This window comes from Lycium barbarum, chromosome 12 (assembly GCF_019175385.1).
Source record: "Lycium barbarum isolate Lr01 chromosome 12, ASM1917538v2, whole genome shotgun sequence".
Classification (NCBI taxonomy): domain Eukaryota; kingdom Viridiplantae; phylum Streptophyta; class Magnoliopsida; order Solanales; family Solanaceae; genus Lycium; species Lycium barbarum.
The window spans coordinates 105,514,746-105,535,492 of record NC_083348.1 but is presented as its reverse complement, the minus strand read 5'-3'; the positions used below and the strand labels follow the sequence as shown (position 1 = coordinate 105,535,492).

At 34.5% G+C, this 20,747-nt stretch overlaps 2 protein-coding genes across 5 annotated transcripts; one reads left to right on the top strand and one right to left on the bottom strand.

Moving 5' to 3' along the window:
• Positions 1–876: 876 nt before the first annotated feature.
• On the bottom strand, positions 877–5,706 carry LOC132623272 (probable inactive leucine-rich repeat receptor-like protein kinase At3g03770). Of its 2 annotated transcripts, none has more exons than XM_060338006.1 (7): positions 3,761–5,706; positions 3,522–3,655; positions 2,775–3,018; positions 2,209–2,426; positions 2,074–2,099; positions 1,800–1,911; positions 877–1,436 (listed from the first exon to the last, which is right to left on the bottom strand). In XM_060338006.1, exons 1-7 carry the CDS (start codon positions 5,112–5,114, stop codon positions 1,224–1,226), a joined length of 2,301 nt encoding a protein of 766 aa, XP_060193989.1. In that variant the 5' UTR covers positions 5,115–5,706; the 3' UTR covers positions 877–1,223. The 2 variants fall into 2 exon arrangements, with proteins under 2 accessions (XP_060193989.1, XP_060193990.1); XM_060338007.1 differs by having other exon boundaries at positions 2,209–2,414; positions 3,761–5,703.
• Positions 5,707–14,941: 9,235 nt separating this feature from the next.
• On the top strand, positions 14,942–18,523 carry LOC132623556 (uncharacterized). Of its 3 annotated transcripts, XM_060338334.1 has the most exons (12): positions 14,946–15,219; positions 15,326–15,590; positions 15,674–15,748; positions 15,976–16,034; positions 16,122–16,257; positions 16,333–16,429; positions 16,513–16,579; positions 16,989–17,087; positions 17,278–17,367; positions 17,454–17,608; positions 17,697–17,798; positions 18,078–18,523. In XM_060338334.1, the coding sequence occupies exons 2-12, from the start codon at positions 15,386–15,388 to the stop codon at positions 18,244–18,246; spliced, it is 1,254 nt and encodes a 417-aa protein (XP_060194317.1). In that variant the 5' UTR covers positions 14,946–15,219; positions 15,326–15,385; the 3' UTR covers positions 18,247–18,523. The 3 variants fall into 3 exon arrangements, with proteins under 3 accessions (XP_060194319.1, XP_060194317.1, XP_060194318.1); XM_060338336.1 differs by having other exon boundaries at positions 14,942–15,590; positions 16,519–16,579; XM_060338335.1 differs by having other exon boundaries at positions 14,949–15,590; positions 16,125–16,257.
• The last annotated feature ends 2,224 nt before the right edge of the window (positions 18,524–20,747 follow it).

Genomic DNA, 20,747 nt, shown 5'->3' with positions numbered 1-20,747 from the left:
CTACCTAATTCTTTCTTTTGTATTCTTTAACGACCAGTAATTGGATTTCTTAATTAAATAATGAGAACTAGTCAATTTATCTTTTGGCAATCATTTTTTTTTTATCATCGTAATAACTTTCCCTCAATTATTCTAATCCTGATAATGGGTAATCAGTGAAATTTTTTCGAAGAATTTAAATTTTTTTTTAAATAAGTGGAAGGACGGTGGTAAATTTGTGAAATGCCATACAACCGGCAAAACACGAAATAGGTAAATGAAAGTTGTAAATTGGTTCAAGATTTTAGTTGGTTGGCACGTCTATATTAAAGATGATGAAACAACAAAATGTGGCCCTTGTTAGAACTTGAACAACGACCCATCTTAATCTAATGTTTGATTTTGTCCTCCTTCCTCTTCTTTTTGTTCCTAACTTTTCTTTCTCAATTTGGAAATGAAAGTCGTTGTTTATGTATCACAGCATTCCATGGAGATTTAACTTTGTAGTCCATTACAAATGTTATTTTAGTTATATGAATTTTTCATAGAAGATCAGTATAAAATAACACAAAAAATATGTAAATACAAGAAATCTTACCTTTTTTTCTATTTAAATGGTAAGTGGACACAGGAAATCATTTCCTTTCCGTTCGGTAATAGTGTCATTAATTAACTAGGAACTTACCATTTGCTAAACATATTGCCCTTTTTTGTCCTTTCAATTTTGTAGTTCTGTGTGCAAGTTATATTATAGGTGGTATGGTCTCTCAACCAAATTGCTCATAACAGCACCCACCAAAATTTTGTTAGCATAGTCATAATGTCTTGCATTTGCGGTATCCACATTTTTCTTTCGGTTTCACCAAACATTGGCTTGTCTGAATCTAGATCTCCATGAGTTCAATTGCCTATTTGCAATTATAATCTGGACCAAAAATATTGATCTTTCACAAGAAACAACAAATACAGCTCAGTACTATTGTTCTAGTTGTACCCCTAGGATACAATTTAAAATTAGAGCCTTTGCTATGCAAACATCACCTATTACTAGAATCAAAGAATTGATAAATATAATTTACAATTCTAATGCAAAATAAAGACAATGTGGGATAGCTTAAACTTGAGCCTTGAGGTTAGCCTACCGGTTGGTACTTCCACAACCATCATGAAATCAGCTAACTTGCTCCCATGCTATGACCAAATTAAATACCGTTGATTCAATGCAGTTGAACTTCTGAAATAGCTCATGATGGCGACGTAGCACCTGATGTAGCTTGGACTTGAGCTGCATATTGTAGGTTCCAGAGTACATCCTCAAACGAGGGACGAGTTGATGACTCTGGAGATATGCATTTGTTGGTGATGGATATTACAATTGACAAAGACTCTTGGGAGCTAGTGGTTAGCACTATTGGATCCACAATTCTGCGTCGACCATCTTGGCTACCAAAGGATGCCTGTCATTCAAAGAGAAAATCAAGTGTTTATCTTTCAACTCAAACTACATTTTCACAGAGATATGAATATATATAACACCGGTGAAAAAATCAAGCCTTTTGACTGTTGTACTAATAACAAACTCAACTTTTCTCCCTATGGTATTTGCATATCAGGACGTTTACCTTATAAAAGTTAATCTCTGTTCTGTTAATCTATATTCATAGTGATTGTAAGGAATAGGTTGTTTTACTTTACTCATCCAAGATTGCAAGAGATGGCAAGAAAGTCCAGGATACTAAGGGAACAAATTGCTGAAGAGCATCTTATTAGGTTACAGAAATGACCAAAGGAGTTGCATGATAATATTAGCAGTTTCATACCATTTCATTAAGCAAAAATGCTTCTCCTTTTCCACTAACAGCAGGACCCACCAGTGACTCCAGTAGTATGAAACCAAAGTTATAAACATCGTCCTCTTTCTTTGTCATATGCCTATATACATAAGAAAAGAAAATGTCACTAATCTATATTCTGCAAACAGCTATAGACCTATAGTAGATGATATATGCATCTAGTTGACATTCTTGAAATAGAATGCCGGGAAAAATCTATCCCAGTTGCTAAGGTAATACATATGAGTGAAAAGTATCTTACCAGGAGGTGAAGTCATCTCGTTTGGCCTGAAAAAAGACATTGAGTATGAGAAATTACTGTCTATCCTAAATTTTGAATTTTCACCTTCCTAATTTTGAATTCTCGCCTTCCTCACCAAAATATTTAAATACACACCTTTTCACTTTCTTCCATAAGGATGGACATCCCATAATCACTAAGTTTTGCCATGTTATGCTCATCAAGCAATATATTACTCGTCTTCAAGCGATTGCTAAATGAAGAAGGAATTATGCCTGTGTGAAGAAAGTGCACAGCCTTGGCAACACCAATCAGCACTGACAACCTGTCTGACCACTTGAGGATCTTTCTTGGACTATTTTCTGCAGGTACAGCTGTTTAAGATAAGCGGAACATGTAATCTCATTTTTATGGTGCATATCTTGTATTTTCATTAGCTTATTGGACATGCACTCATGCAGGGTTAAATGAAAGTGTATACTACTAGCAGGAAAAGTAAAATAAGATGAATTAGCATACTTCTTCGACCACTTCTCTCTCTTTATGAGAAGGGATCATTCGGGCCTAGCTCACCATAGAGATTCATCAACAAGGGTATCCCAATCATTTGTCGGAGAAAAAAAAAATCAATTAGCACATCATATGTGCATATACTGTTTCCATATTCAACCAAGCATCAAAACTCATGCAAATGCTCATGCTAAAAGGTTTACATTGCTGACCTGATAGATGAGCACGGAAGTTTCCATTAGAGATATATTCATATATGAGAAAAATTCTGGGCACAGTTGAATCATCTGGTGCTCCGCCATCAATGCAGTGACCGAGAAGGTTAACTAAATGGGGGTGACGAAACTTTGACAATAAATCCAATCGTAGTTTGAGGTTCCGGTTAGAGTATTTTCTGTACACATTTAATGACCTTACAGCAATGTAAACTCCATTCTCTAATCTTCCCTTGTAAATCTGACATGGAGATAAATATTGAGAGAGTTGTTAATAACTAAAATAATTCTGTGTTTCAAGCAAGAAAGAACAAGTCACTCAAAGTAAGTGACTATCTAGTTTAGCCTTTAAGGGCAATTTATATATTTCTATGAATTTTCATGTGCTCACTAGATATTAACTCAAATGCACAAGCACATTAATGCTGATCACCGGTTTTTATCATCAGAAGAAATCAAAGATACACATGCAGAATATGAATATAAATCACATAAGCAATCAATTATGAAAAGAAGCAACTCCTAAATCCATTTTGTATTTTGGTGAACTTGTGCATCCATTGCATTATCATTGTCAGACATGGTCTGTGCAACGAAAATAACAGAGAAAACTTGCTGCTTCATTTATTCAAGGTTTACAGCAATTCTTTAATTTTTAGTCAAAATTTAGTGTGACCATTGAATGGAGAACATCAAGGTCAATAACTGTCAATGAGAACCATAAGAATTGTTTTGAAGCCATACTTTTCCAACTGACCCTTCACCAAGTAATGCCGACTGATCAAAATTTTCTGTTGCTTCTAGCAATTCTTCCATGGAGAACACCCGATATGATGTGGCATCTTGTGATCCTACGTTTGCCGCTTGAGAAATGATTCCTGAGGATTCGAAGATTGAGTTTAATCCATACAAAGTTTTTCTGGAGAAACATTTCCTTGACATAAAATTAAACTGATTAAACTGAAGGAAAAAAATCATCTCACTGGCATTTGCTAGGAGTTCAGATGGAATTCCGGGTTGTGTATTACGTTGCACAACTTTCGGAAACATGTGTTGATCCATCATGTTGTGTGCATGTCTTCTTCTACGAATGACGAGAAGCACAACTAATAGAAACACCACAACAATTAGAATTCCCCCAATAACACCTGCCAATAATGCTATTTCTTTTCCAGTGATCCATTTCTTTTCCGAATTTGCTTGTTTGCAATAGCCCTCTGAATGCTGATATTGAGTGTGAATAGACAAGCAATTTTCACCAACCTTAACAATTCGCTTATCCGAAATTGTGTTCAAGCAAGAAGGAAGCATACCAACCAATCTATTATCAGAAATATCAACAAAACCAAGTTCACCCCCACAATGTAGAAGGTTAGGAAGCGAACCACTAAGAACGTTAGACGCTAAATTCAAGTAACTAATGCTTGACAAAGAGAACAAGTCAGCAGGCGGCGTTCCACTCAGAGAATTATTCGACAGATCAAGGTGTTGAAGTTGATTCAGTATGCCAAATTCTACCGGAATTTCACCCGAAAAAGCGTTACTACTAAGAAGAACTGTGGTAACTCCTTTTGGCAAGGGTGGTAGTTCAAAACCCAAATGATTTTCCCTTAAATCCAATAAAAGCAAATTAGACAAGGCGGTTAAATCCGGTAATTTACCAGAAAGCACATTGTGTGACAGAACAATGTCAGTTAGGGTGGTGATTTTAGACAACGAAATAGGAAACTGACCCTTCAACCTATTGTTCTTCAAGCTTAGTATAGTGAGATTGGTTAATAAATCGAACCAATCAGGGATAGTATCATTGAAAAAATTGCCATCAAAGGTTAAAGTATGAAGCTTTACCAATCTTGACATTTGTAAAGGAACAGAACCAAATAGAAAATTTGAACTCATATCCAAAAGTTCAAGAGAACCCAACCTATGAATTTTATCAGGAAGGGGTCCCCAAATACCAAGAGAAACTAAAGCAAGAACCTTTAAGTTATTTAACCTTGTCAAAGTGGTAACAAAGGAAGCAATGGAGAAACCCTCAGATAATGTTTGATTGGGAATTGGAAATCCATTAAATTCAGTTAACTTAACCAACTTATCTCCTTTGATTCTGAGCTCAGTAACAGAGTTGTCTTGACAAGTAATGCTCATATGCGGTGTTGAAGTCAAACTACAAAAATCGCCATTGTAATTCTCCCAAACATTTAGCTGACTTGGATATTCTAAGTGCTTTCTCAACTGAAGAAGAGCTTGAATTTCATAGGACTGTAACTGGTAAGTGTTTGTTATGAAGAAAGCACGTATAACCAACACTATCACAAGAATCTTGAAGCAACCCATTTAACAGTGTCTTCAAATGGAGCCAAATTTCCTCCAAGATTGGACCTTAGAATTCTTGGCTAATCATGAATAACCCCAAGTGGAAAGAAATGTCCTGGCTGGCCCCGTCCCAGTTCAGTGAAAATGAGAAGCGTTAAAGTCTAAATGTGAAGAGAAGTCGAGATAGAGCTACCAAACAATTAATGCTGCAAGAATCTTGCTAAAACCCCATCAAGAAATGCGAAATAAATAACCTATAATGGCTAATTAAAGGAATGTTCTTTTTTTCTTGGGAGAAGGAGAAGACTGAAAACACAGAGAGCAAAACACGAGCAAAAAAGAGAGAGAAAGCAGAACAAGAACTATAAAAAGAAGCAATAAATGGGTGTGGAATTAGAAGAAATGGAAGAAGAGTATAATGAAGGAGGAATGGAAGGTAGTTGACAAAACAGTACCCGACACAGAGAAAGCATTTAGTGCTACATGCAGAGCAACTGAGCAAGTCTAGGAGAAAAAACAGGGGACCAGTTTAGGTTTACTGAGGTCTCTCCCTTTATTGGTGACGGTTTTCTTTTCTCTTTCACACACTCAAAAATGAAAAGCAATGTGCCACTCCCACTATTATTCTCCAGGGGCGGAGCCAAGTAACTTTTCGGCAAAAAATTACACTCTATATATATGCAGGGCGGATCCACATGTTGTGGAGGATGTTCACCCGAATATTCTTGGAAAAAATTACAGTGTATATATAGAATAAATTTTTTGTGTTTATGTGCATATATTAACTTTTGAACACCCTTAATAAATTATATTTAGCTTTTTTTTTTTTTTGAACACCCTGAATGAAAATCCTAGATCCACCGCTGTATATAAGGTTCAAAATATTTTTTTTATTTATATAATAGATGTTGAATCACCTTGGTTTCTTCGTGCATTTGCTTCTTCATATATTTGAACTCCTAGACAAAAATTCTGGCTCATTGCTTTTCTTTTCGGACACCCACCCAACCGGAAACTTCCTTTTATATTCATGTACGTATGACAGTTTTAAGTCTATTTTCTTTTGGATACATTTGAGAGTTCTATTTTCTTTTGGGTACATTTAAGAGTTCTATTTTTATGCCCAACGAAAAGAATTCTTACATTATTGGAATAATAGCATTTTTAGTCTCACAATTATTAATTTTTTTTTTTTTATAATATCTAATTAAAAATATGTGATTTTGGTTCCTTTATATAGGAAATATACCTCATTATATATATTCTAAAACTATTTTACCTTCAAATATTGAACAATAATATCTACTTAAAATTACACATAGACAATTAAATAGCGTAACCGGTGATAATTCGGTACATTTGGAAAGAGTAGTAAGCAGAAGAAGGATGAAAAGCTCATCAGTTGAACTAATCCAAAATTTAATGTGCTTAATTAGATATTACAAGTATCAAAATCAGAATTTACTGAAGGATTAATAATACTATTATCTTTACATTATAAGTACCTTAAAAAATAATTACAAACAATTATTAATAAAAATTAAAATTAGTGATTTTAAAGTAAGTTAGTTATTAAAACTGGTTAAAATATGCGGATAGCTTAAATAAAAATTATACCATCTCTGCATGTAAATTAAATCCTGGTTGTAAATAGGATTTATATTATCAATGTAGTTTAATTTGTAATACAGTCAAACCTCTCTATAATGACAGCGTTTGTCCGAAAATTTCATGACTGCTATAGTGAGGTGTTGTTATGTATGTATGCTGATGTTTGATGTTTAAATCTCATTTGGCTGTTATAAGCAAAAGTACACAAATAATTATTTGTTAATTTTAAAATCTCAATTGATTTTCATATCTCATTAATTAAAGATTGAAATGACTAACAAATTACTAATAAATCCATATTAGTTGTACCATACCGATAAAGAATTAAAACCGAAGGAACATATGCATTTAAAATTAATTAAGAATTTAAATATTTCAAGTTTGAAGTAAGAATTCTACAATTGTAGATTGTTTCATAAGAATTCTGCCATTGTAGGTTGTTTCATAAATTCCAGTACGCTTGCATTAATGAAGAATTTTATCCAAACTTTCAGCAAAAGGGAATTCAATAGTTTTTCTTTGAAGACCTCGCCCCAAGTAACAATTGACTCTTAACAATAGCTATAAATAATATATTTTTTACAAAATATTATTATACAATAATTGAGTATGGCTGTGATAGAGAGGTAAATTTACAAAGTGTGTATCGCTATAATGAATGTCACTGGTGTTATAGGTAGAATGCTATTAGAGAGAAGCAAAATATTATATGAAAAATCGATTCTGGAGAAAATTGGATCATTATAGTGAAATGTGTTATAACAAATTTATATATATATATATATATATATATTAATTATAGAAAGGTTCGATCGTAAATAATCTAGTTATGTAAATATTTTTTACACATCATTGTGTCAAGTTCTAATTTGTTTGTTTTCTCCATTAGGTTTTGGATGAGTTTAACTACTGATCAAAATTTAAAACTACCTCAATAAGTAAATTTAACCTTTTCAAGTTTGAGAATTTCTACTGCAAGTGCCTAGGATAGTGCTCTCTCTTTTAAAAGCCTTAATTCTCAGTAAGTTCCCATAAATACCATACATGTGATGGACTGGTGATTTATGCATGAGCTTGGTCAATGGTCATGTTCAAAGATATACAAAACAATATTTCAATAAGCAATACTCTTTCCGTCCCAATTTAAATGTCATAGTTTCATTTTTGACTTGTCCTAAAAAGAAGTGTCTCTTTCTAAATTTAGTAAGTTACAATTCTAGCATGCTATATGACAAGTTTAAAACCACAAAATTTAAAGAATATTTTAATACATTAAGCATATTTTGAACAAGGGCAGCTCAATAAGATCAGTGGCCTAAAGCCAACTTTAATGGAAGGCCTTGTTTTTTCTGTTCAATATATATTTTTTTTCAAAATAACCTATAAATCTATTATAGGTAAAATTAGGCCTCATTCTCTCTTAATTATAGGTCTTGGGTTCGAGCCTCAAAATAAAAAAATCTTGTTACGGAGTGCTTCCCTCTCTAATCGACCTTGTGTGTCTCGTAATCGAATTAATTGAAAAATGCAATGCAGATATTAAACACCGGATGAAAAATGACACTTCAATTGAAATTGAGACAGAGGAATAGTTATTTGTACGTTAGCTTGTAGATAGTGATATGGCACTTGATTGTTACTCGTTAAGTGTGAAGTCAGAGATTCAATTCTTTAAGGGTAAGATAATTAAAACATAATTCAATAAAAAAAGCCAATATCTCAGGGAAAGTGACTGAGATCGTGAGGAAATATAATCACATTGGTATTGTTATAAAAGATCAAAAGAAGATGGAGTTGAAGAAGAACACAATATATAGAATTTTTTATCAAAATAAGTCATTATTTTAGTTAATTTATCAAAATAATATATTCTTTTGAAAATTTACAGAAGTAGAATAAACGTATATCGCAGTAACGTATTATGCATTATTTTATTCAAAAAATTCAACGGGCAAAAAGTTAAAGGTTAACAGTGTTAAAAGGTAATTCGTTACTGTGAGTAACTTTTTATGGTTAATATGTTACTGTGAGTAACGTTTTATGGTTAATTAATGGTTTCAATGTTCCACTGATTTGAGTTCTTTATTTTATCCTAGCTGACTTGTGTGCTTTATTTTATGGAGTATATATGATTCACTAAGGTCTCTTAGTCTACAACTTGATGGAAACCATTCTTAGCTGCCGTTTTGCTTTATACAAATTTAGTTCCCGCGAAGTGAATTGAGAGACCAAATTTAGCTATTGTTTTGCTTCTAGAAGATGGAGTATTTTTCGTTAAGCAGTAGATATGAAAGATGGTTGCTTCTTAATTTTCATATATGAGAAGGCTGTGATATATAAGCATTAATTACTAGTAGTTATTGGTGCAAACTTAAGACATTGTATCTTTAATTTCTTTTGGGTCTTAACCAACTTGCACTTTAAAATGTATAAGAAAATGTTGAAAGGGAGAATTAACCAATTTCTGCTCATATAATTTCCCACTGGTGGTGTTGTTTTGAAATTGAAAAACAACTACTTTATTTAGCTAATCAATACTTTTTTTATAAGGCTTATCAATATTTTTTAAGGCTAATCAATATCTTTATGTAAGGCTAATCGATACTTTTTTTTTAAGGGTAATCAATATTGTCGGTAAAGTTTTATAATTACATCAATCAGAAGGGTTCGTAATTTGAGGAATTCTTTGCAGGATTTAACTGCTCGTGCCTGGATTATGTAGAAACGTTACTCTCAGTTACGTTTTAGCCTAAAGTTGTAACTCTGAGTTACGACTTTAAGATCAATCAATGTCAGATTTTGTATTCTTTAGAGTCGTTACTCAGAGTAACGTATTAATCATAAAACGTTACTCACGGTAACGAATTACCCTTTAACACCGTTAACCTTTAACTTTTTTGCCCGTTGAATTTTTGAAATAAAATAATGTCTAATACGTTACTGTGAAATATATTTATTCTAGTCCTGTAAATTTTTAAAAAAATGTAGGAGTATTATTTTAGTGAATTGGCTGAAATAATAGCTTATTTTGATCAAAGAGTCTAATATATACAAGGATCCTCTTATCCTTTTTCGGAATTTGAGCCGACTGGAAAAAGACGCATGGCCTATAACAGGGCCCATATATTCTACAGCCTGTTCTGATTACGAGGTCACGACTTGCCCTGTACTTGGAGAACAACTTGGCGTTGTGCACATTGAAGGGATGTTTGGTTCTACTAAAAGAAAACCTTGGGAATGGGGGGCTTCTCTTTTATATGATCTCTGATTTTGGCATCTTGTTATTATTGCAAAATGACATGCACTCCAATCTTACATGAAATGATGGAGCAAAATTTTCCTTTTTATTTTTTATTTTTAAACATTGTTTAGTAATTGCAAAAGACCCATTGATAACTAAGATAATACTCCCTCACTCCGGATAAAAAAAAGAGTCTACTTAGTCATTTGCACACCCTTTAAGAAAACACTAACTCCTAGACAAAAATAGGTAATTTAATTAAACTATCCCTAATCAAAGAGACATTGAAATTTAATCATATAACACTGAATAGGGGCAAATAGGAAAAAATAAGATTAATTCTTTCTTGATTTGCTAAGTGAACTATTTTTTTGATCCGGAGGGAGTACAAATCTAAACTCCAGACTGAACTTACTTAACGGTAATCCCATTCTTTTAGTAAAGTCTGTAAAGGTCTAAAGCAGTTTTTGAGTTTCAACTTGGAATTGTCGTCATTACTGAAGCCACAGTTTTCCCTTCTTTTTAGAGCTGTTATTTAAATGGTCACTCTTCTTTAGTTTTTGGAATGCTTTAGAGGTAATTTACTTTGCACTTTGAAGTTTTGAGCTTTATTCCTTTTGCCCCAGAAAGTTGATACAAATTATAATTAGAAAATTGCCTGTTATATATATTCTGAAACTTATTGCTACTATTATACATGCATAAGCCTACAGCCCGTTAATAGGTAAAAGAAGATACAAGGAATAGTTAGTTCTTTGTAGAGCTGGTATTTGCTAAATATAGATGTCCTCTTTCTTTCTTTTTTTTCAATTCTTTTGGAACTAAATGAACCCGTGAATAATGAAAAATAAATATTCTTTTATGAGATGATAACTTACGTCTAAAATCTAAATGATGTAAAGTAGAATTGCAAATACGATAAAACTGTACTACGTCGAATCCGATGCTTTCTTTCTTGTTTTGCTTTCTAATCTTTATTCGAAGAAAACGAGAGAGGACTATCTTCTTTTTTCCCCTTTCGTTATGGTAACAACAGGAGCATGCAGCTCACTTGAGCTTTGTTCCTCCGTTTCTTGGACTGAAGCTCTAATTTTCTGAAAAAAAAATTCAGTTTCACGTGCCTTATTTTTCCGTAAAGTTGCTATTAGTCGAGTTCTTACAGACGAAACAATTAAATCTTAAGCATATCAGTAGCATTACAATTTACAGACACGACTAATTTAATTATGCTAAGACTAGGCCTAATTAATCATTTTTCTTTTGTCTTTAGCTACACTCATGTGACAGACAGGGTCATCTTTTGTGGGCAAACGTGAAACACTACCATTTTCAAATTGTATTTTTGGCACTTACTAAAGTTGTTAGTCAACTAAACCCCGTGAGTTAATACTTAATAACATGTTACATGTACTTATTGGAGTATTTAGTTCTGGGTATCTTTGTCAAATTGCATTCAATATTGATAAACATGTCGGGCAAATGTCAGGGAATCATTTTGCTCCTCCTTTTCATATAATAAGTGGTATTTTTAGTTTATACATCCCCTTAATAAATTGTTCACTCCTAAAAAATTATGACACTAACTTACCCCTAATTAATGCTTAGAAAAAAAAAGTTACTTAATGATTCTTGATTATAAATAAGGGTAGTTTGGAAGAATAAGATCAATTTCTTCTTGAAATTCTAAAACACCACTTATTTTGAAACAAAATAAAAAACTTAAAACATCACTTATTATGGAATGAAGGGAGTATCAACTTGACAAGGGACAACATATAGGATTAGCCAAAAATCCAATTACTAGACTACTAGAGATTCATTATTGAGAATAAATGTAATTAATGAAACATATTCATAGTTAAGTTGCTGCTATATGACATAAAGTTCATGTCAAAGGTGCAGTTCTTTAACGTGGTAAAGTTTGAGGAATTTGTGACCTAGGTCACATGTTTGAGCCCTAGGTCATGAAAAATCAATATGGTACTCTCTCCGTCTCATGAGACGCTTTTCTTTTTAGTCAGTTCCAAGAAGAAGTAAAGAACGACACCCTCCTATATTTAGTAATCACCTAATTTATCCATAATGAGATGGCCATTGATTTAGATCACAAGTTTTAAAAAAATTTCTTAAATTTTGTGCTCAATCATACACCTTCACATAAATTGAGACAAAACAATATCTACTTAAGTTGGAAAGGGTTAGAGGGGCTCACACTATCTTCTATTTCAAAGGTAAGGATTGACCCGAGATGAATTTCTGGGTCGTAAAAAATAAAAAGAAATAAAAAGACGGATCAGTACGCAAGATGCCGTTGGTGGACGGAGTTGCTTTCATGTAGAAGAGTAGGCAAATGTATTTTGTTTATGTGGTTGGGCTTCATGCTATGGGCAATTTGCACGATTGGCCGAGGGGTGGTCTTTAATTTTTGGCCCTCAAATTGCTGGCCTTTAATTTTGGATTTTGCCTAAAATATTCCAAGATTTTGGGTCCGAATTCCGATTCAGTCAAAGGTCAAGCCTTAAGGCAGAATTTTCGCGAAGCGTTGCCTTGCGATTTTTTTTTTTTTTGACTGAGCGAATATTCGAATCTAAAATTTTAAATATTCTTGAAGGGTAAAAAATAAAGAGCCGTCAATCCGTGCAAAAAAAAAAAAAATGCATCGTATTCGGCCATATCCAAATGGGTCATCCCTGCTCCCAGCTGTACATGTCCCTTTGTAGTAGCCCAGCAGCCTAGAAAAGTAGCGTCATTTAAGACGCAGCCACTTTTAATACCTTTCCAACTTCCAAGTGTAACCACTAATCTTCAGTCCCAGGACTGAAGCTGAGTCCCAACTCATTTTTTTTTTTTAAAAAGAATACAGAACCTTCGAGGTCGTTTGGTATACGGGATAAGTTGGGATATTCCGAGATAAAACTTAGGATAAAATTTATATCTTGTGTTTCCAAAAGTGACTATATCGTAAATGGCACTGGTAAACAGCAGGGACGGATTTAGAGCATGCCGAAGGTGTTCACCCGAACACCCTCGGCAAAAAATTACAGTGTACATATAGGGTAGATTTTCTGTGTTTATGTACATATATTAACTTTTGAACACCCTGAATAAATGCAAAAGGTTAGCTAAAGCGGTCCAAGGTGTTCAAAATTGTCATTGCGTCCTAGGTTCAATTCCATTAACAATATTATTTTTTATATTTAGCTTTTGTTGTTTTTTCGAACCCCTGAGTGAAAATTCTGAATCCGCCACCGATAAACAGGCTATCCGTGAACTTTTTGCTTGAATTTCACAGTAGCAAATGGGGTGTGCCAGTCAGTGATCATAAGCAAGGGATAACGGACTGAACTCGAACTCCAAAAATTAGTTAGAATTATTTAAGACCATATAAGACAAATAACTAATTCCTTTGTATTGTGAGACACTTAATTAACAGCCACGTGTGCCAGTTTCGATCCATAGTTTAACATTCGATTTCGTAAATTTGATTTGAGTTGGGTGCGATATATTGATATGGAATTGTAAATCCAAATCGAAATAATCCATCCAAATTGTTTGGTCTATTTGAACTACCTTAGTGACCAGTTTAATTTACAGAAGATTTTCGTCATAATGAAGAAAATAGAAACAATTTTTTCGAATGTACAAATTGTTTTATTTCTTGCTGATCATTTTTGAATGCCCCAATTGTATAGCTAGAGCTAAGAAAAAGAGGAACAAATAAACAGGTGATTTTGAATGTGACAGGTTAGTATTTTACAATTTAATGATGACCAATTCATCGATTTATTTTAGCCCAACTTATTTTCATCAAAACAACATTCTAGAAGGAAAAATTATCACTTGTTTAGTCTATCAATTTTAACCAATATAAATATGATCCAACTCGTCATGTAACACCTAAGTGATGGCTGTTTAATTTGTCTGGATCCAGTTGTCAAGTGTGAATTTGCGATGTTGATCTTAGCCAATCAATTGGATTTTTACTAGCTAGTAGTATTAAATATTGTGGTACCGACAGATTAAATAATGATGGGGAATTGAGATGCATAGACTTCTATACCCGGCAAATGAGTCAATCTATGTTGTTGCATGGAGTACCGTACAATTTAACAATTGCAAATTGGCAAATAGAATTGAATACATTGGAATAATATTAAAAGAGAGACTTGATCAGGCATGTACTAGAATATACTGACTCAAATTAGCTTGAATCGCAGATGGTATGCCGAGGTTTTCATCGGTTTTATAATGGTGTTATCTTGGCCAGTTTTGTGCGCATTTTGGCTATTTTATCAAGCACAAGTGGATCCAATCCAGATACCACTGAACACAGTGTCTATTTGAGTTATTATGTCCGAAATTTAATAGTGTGCATATTAGTAGATTGTTTAACACATATACATGATCTAAGTCAAAGCTATCGGGTTCGGCTGAACCATAGCCATGACTGTGCATCCACCCTTGTCATCCGGTACTTGAACAGGTAAAAGCAACTCTAATGCTTGTTTTATTTTTATATTGCTAGTGACTGGGCCAGTTTGCAAGCATCTCGACTATTCCATCAGCTACCTGCATAGGTATCGAGTAACTTTGTCCACTACAACTTAAACACATAAAAAGAATCACCAATTTTTTTTTGTCTTTATTAGAATCCAACCCCGGATCTTTCGTGATTTTCACTCACTTTATTGATTGTTAGGCCATGCCTTCGGGTGCTCCACCAATTATGGACTTTTAGGCCAAGTGCAATTGGCATACAAATCAAGACAAACACAACTTCAAAAGGAACAAATTTCACTGACGGAGAATGCTCAATAATTTACTCCAAAGTCAAACAGCTTTGCACATGTTACACTCATTGAAGAAGGAAAAAACAAATATGTATCTTCCGTTTTTCCTTATTTTCCGCTGTTAGAAAAATGTTCACAAATTACAAGTAATATATAATAGTACGACGAGGAGTCATACAGACAATAGCATAGATAGTCCAATTGTTATATCTAAAATAATGGACTAGTTGTAACTTGTAAGTCTTTCCTACGCATTCGCATGTGACTTATTTCTCGTAATCCTCATTAATTTGCTTCCAAATCTCAGATATCTAATCTTTTTATATAACTGTGGATCCAGTAGCAAGTAGCAATCTTTCTTTTCTTTTTAATTAGTTATATATAAATGAATATCAATTAAACCATCCTGGAAGCTTCACTTAATAGGTGATAGAGATACTGATAACATTTGATGTCAGCCCACACTAGCAGCCTGGCATTGGCAGTAAGTTCATAACATTTATTAGAGTACATTACAAATAGTCCTAACTTGATTCTTTCCCATTCTTATCAACGTTACTAGTCAATAAATGTGTCAATGTTTTCAATAGTTTCAACTTGTAGCTGATATGAAGGATGTTACAAGTTGAGATTTGTCCCCTTGAAGAACAATGGGGTGCGCGGTTTCTGTCTACGCGGTTGGAAAAAAGAAGAATAAGAAGAGTGTTATCCCTGAGGTCAGCATATTTGTCCCGTCAATGCGAGTTCCTGTTCAATGTGATCTACAGAGGACACTCAAGGGTGTGATTCCTAAGGATCTTGCTGATAGACTGACTTCTATAAGGAACCAGATTGTGCTGATCGCACAAGATACAGGTATATATGGACTGAAATTGGGAACTTGAACATATATCAGTTGTACCTTATCAATCTTTTGATTACTTCATTATGTTCTCCAGATGTTTCTGCTATTGATGAATTACAACAAGCGCTCGAGGAGTATTTGCCTCTTCTTGTTGGCCTCACTAGAAAAGGTTTGCACCCTTTCCTTTGATAACCTGTGGTGGTGAGATTCGATCTCAGGACCTCAGCCTGCACCGAAACCATGTTGAATTGTGTGACCATTTCATCCAAAAGCTTAAGCTGTTAGGGAGAGCACACTTTTATTTACTTAATTATATTCTCAACACTTCTCATACTGTTATCTCCACTTTCAAACATACAATTTTAGTGCTAATCGATCGAACATGTCATTTTATAGAATTCGGGCTTCAAGAATTGATTGGATTTAAGTGGAGGAACTTGGAAAATGGGCAAGAGGTTCAAACTCTTTATCAATTATTGAATCTGCTGACTGGTTGTCACTTGCTGACATTATATATGATCCTTTGCTTCTTTTATAATTAGCAGGAAATATCTGTAGCAAACTCCTGGTTTGAACTACTGTCTGTCCTCCACATGATGGCAATGTTAACATTAGTAGAGGCAAATATGAAGCTGATACCGAAAGACAGTGATATGACTGAACGGATTGTATCCGGAGGTATTATGGTTATGAATTTTAATCTTAAAAACTCTAAAGTGTGATCAGCAATTATTAACAGCGTTTCCTTTTTAGATTGCATGAGGGATGCTGTTGATTTGCTGCTGAAAGCAGCAGGTTATTTGGATTTCTGTGTCCAAGATGTTCTTGTCCACCTACCTCCTGATGTTAAGTATGTAAATATATGTTCTACCTTATTTCTACGGATATATCTATTTTTTTGTCATTTTTATTAGGTTATTAAAATTTGACCAGGAACAGGTTGCCTAAAGATCTGCATCAGGGTATTCTTGAAGCCACCTCAAACCAAGCACTAGCCCAGGTATATGTTATGTTACTCGATGATTACTTGGAACACAAGTTTTGATTCCTTAGCCAGTAAAATCAATGAAAACACAACTGCTTTCCGTGTAGTTACTGGAAAGCAGCACATTAAGAAAGAGTTGGGAGAAATGGAGATGGAAATACCAGTCAGATCATTATAACAATCTCCAATAAGAAGATGATTAAGTGGGATAGATGAATCCAAATTATTTTATACAGGGCTGTCAGTTAATTCAGTTTATGATAAGATCCAATTTTCTCAACAGCTTGCTCTGGTAGAATTTCATGACGATTAGCTTTGACAGATCGATGCCAATAAAAAGATAAAACTTATCTGGTTCATCATAGGCTGTATCAGAAGCCATTGAAATTCATAGAAAATCCTTTGACTGATTCCTCTATCTCAGGGAACCGAAATTCAATTAGGTTTGGCTCTTGAAAGCCAGAATGCGACTTTATCAGTGAAGAGGAGGCTGGCTTGTGAAGCAGTAAGCTACTATGGCCAGGTACTTAACAACTTATCAATGCTGATTTATTTGCTAGAAAATTTTCCCCTTATAACTCCAAATCAACTTGACAATTCCTGCTTCTTCATTAAAGACTAGTCGACTTTGTCTTACTTTGCTTTTTGCGTCCTGTGATTGTATATCTAAGTTTTTTCTTCCCCCTTTTTTTTTATTTTTTTAACTCCTTCAGGCTCTTTGCTGCTTGTCTGGAGATAATAATTTCCATGGAACAGCGAAAAAGCATATGTCGTTCATCAAATGGAAGTACCTTGAAGCAAAGGTTTTTTTTTTCCTACCAAAATTGTTGATTTCTTGTCACGCTTTTCTCATGTTGCTTGCTCATATATATGTTAACGGCATTGTCAGGCTGCAGCTTACTACTACCACGGTATAATCGTTGACAAGGGCACAGAACCTTCCTGCCATGTCAGTGCAGTATGCTGTTTCCTCGCAGCTGAAGAACTACTTGCAGAGAGTAAAAAGGCCTCCTTAAGTTTTTGCCTTGCAGAACCTGTCACCAGGTTTTTATGTCTTTGCTCTTTTTAGTTACATTGCAAACATAGACCATTACAGAAATACTAACTTTAATTCCTTGTTGTGTTTTCCTAGAACTCCTCCAGCATGGGGTGTTATGAAACATTTGAACAAAAAAGTCCCCGAAACTGCTGCCAAGAAGTCTCAGATGTATGGCTACCTTTTGGACCAAGAAAAGTGAGGCTTACAGCTTACATAATATTGATACTTTCTTCTTCTGTTTACAAAGTCAGTCCCTTTTTAGAATTAGCAACTTTAAGGATATTTAGTCATTTTAACAGAAAATAGTGTTCATTACTGTCGCACTTTTTCACCAAACACATGACCTTTTTATTTTAGCCAAACATGTATCTATTTATCTTTAAATTCAGCTCCAGTACTTTTAGTATTAGCTACTTTTATTCAACTAATCCAAATGGGCTCTTACATTTAAATATGATGACTTTGCAATTGCAGAGATCTTCAAGTACTGCCAGATCTTCCAGAATTCCAGTTGTCACTCAAACCTGACGACTATACATTGCCAGAAGCAGATTCAACATGGATTTGTGAAAAGTGGGATATTCCTGGACAAAGCCTCAAAGAACATCTCAAAGATTGTGAAGACGGGGTGGAAACTGAATAATACATTCGGCATTAATGTTGTCTTGTCTTGAAATATTTGTACATTTTCTTAGCTATAGAAGTGTTGTGCGGATCTGCTTGCAAGGCTTAAATAACTTGAATCTGCTTAAAGACAATGTCAATTAAGAGATAGTATATTGCGGATGCAGCCATTGCTGGAACATCAATACAAGAGGATTGACATGCCATCCATCCTCTTATGTATTATGCACTCAAAGGTTAAGATGCATTAATTCCGGTTTCTATTTCCTTTTCAGAAATGGCGATTTGTTTATCAATCCATGGATTGTTAGCCATAGGAAATTAATGTTCTGGTCTGTAGTTTCCATGGACCTTGTCTAAATCAACAAGTTCCGTTTTGCCATTTAAATTCGATACTTACATCTGCTTGGAGAGATAAAGATGAAAAATACACAATGACCAAAAAAAAAAAAAAATGTCAGTTTAGGCATTGCAAAGCTAATCCAATCCACTTGAGTTACTTTTGTAACTATTTTAAATAATTAATTATTTAGGTTAAAAGTGAGCATACGGTGGAATCCTTTTACGTTGACTAAACAAAAAAGTAGTCCAATCCTTGTAGGAATCAAATTTTACTTCTACAAGGAAACAAAGTTATAAATCGAATTATAGATCAACGTTTAACCCTATTTCGAAAAAACAGAACAGCATTATATTCTTTATCTGGATCACCGTTGTCCGTTGGCCTTCTCTAACAAATTAAAGTGAGTGTATTTGAAATACTTCTCTAATTGCTGTAGCGTTCTTCCTCAGTCTTTGTTCTTCATTTTTAATGTCGTCAAAGGTAAACTGGGGAAGCATCCTTGTCCTGTATCAATTGGAATTCACTACCAAGAGGAAATTCTTATAGACATTCTCAGCAGGCTACCTGTGAAGTCTCTCTTCGGTTCAAGTGTGTTTCTGAATCTTGGAAGAAATTAATCTCTGAACCTTACGTTAAGAAGAAGCATCTCAATCATGCCAAGAACCAACTCAGTTCCCAAAAATTGGCTTTTAACCTATGGTCACCTAAGGACAAAAGTTTAAATGTCTATCGTTCTTCTTTATCCTTGCTTCAACTTGTTAAGGATATACAGAGCATTGATTGGCCTTCAAATTATAAACCAGATTGTTGTATAGAACTCTATAGTTGTTGTGATGGCTTGTTCCTCATCGGGATATGGAATTGTTGGGAATAAAATAGACCCGCAAAAATAATATTCACGGTATTAGTGATAAACGCGGAACACTACGTTATGGTTAAATCAGCAAGAATAAAATGCAGCAATAATGACACCAAGATTTTACGTGGAAACCCTTCTGAATAAGGGAAAAACCACGGCCAAGAGGAGCAGCTGATATCACTATAGTAAGGAATTTTACACTGTGTAGTCACGAGTATAAATACTCCAAAGACCACTACACACTCAAAAAAGAAAAACACTCCTTTGATTTTTCCCACCTCACTACAATATCACTCACACTCTATTTTTCTTCACAGACTATTTTCTTACAGTCTATGGAATACCTCACTTTGCTCTCACTCAGATGTATTGTCTGAGATTTTGGTGTGTTACAAATGAACCATAAGCTGCCTATTTATAGGAATGAATTTCCTATGGTGAGGTAAGCGCTTACATCACGATTATGATGAGGTAAGCGCTTACATCATGAAAATGTGAACAAAGAAATTGGCTTGTTGGCCAAGTCCACAATTGTTGCCAATGTATAATTTGTCAAAGGAAGAAAAATCTTCCTTTCTTAAAATATGGGATAGGGGACTGGACCCCACAAATCTCCCCCTCCAGTCCCATTCACCTGAAGGAGGGTACACTGGCTTCTAATTTGAGTGCATGCCGACAAGTTCTTTGCACGATTCGAACTTGTCTCTCGGTACCGCCTTGGTCAGCATATCTGCAGGATTTTCATTCGTGTGAATCTTCTTGACTTGGAACAATTCGCTTTCCAATTGCTCACGAATCCAATGATATCTGACATCGATGTGTTTTGTTCTCGCATGGTACATGGAGTTCTTGCTCAAGTCTATTGCACTCTGACTGTCACAATAGACAACATACTCCATTTGCTGCAATCCAAGTTCTTGAAGGAATCTCTTGAGCCATATCATCTCTTTGCCAGCTTCAGTAGCCGCAATATACTCCGCTTCCGTTGTAGATAGTGCAACACACTTCTGCAACTTTGACTGCCATGATATAGCTCCCCCTGAAAAAGTAAACAAATATCCAGTAGTGGATTTTCTGTTATCAAGGTCACCTGCCATATCAGAATCTGTATAGCCCTTCAAAATTGGATTTGATCCTCCAAAACACAAGCATTCATCTGATCTTCCTCTTAGATACCTGAGTATCCACTTCACAGCTTCCCAATGCTCTTTCCCTGGATTTTCGAGAAATCTGCTAACAACACCGACTGCATGAGCAATATCTGGTCGAGTGCATACCATTGCATACATTAAACTTCCGACGGCAGAGGAATAAGGAA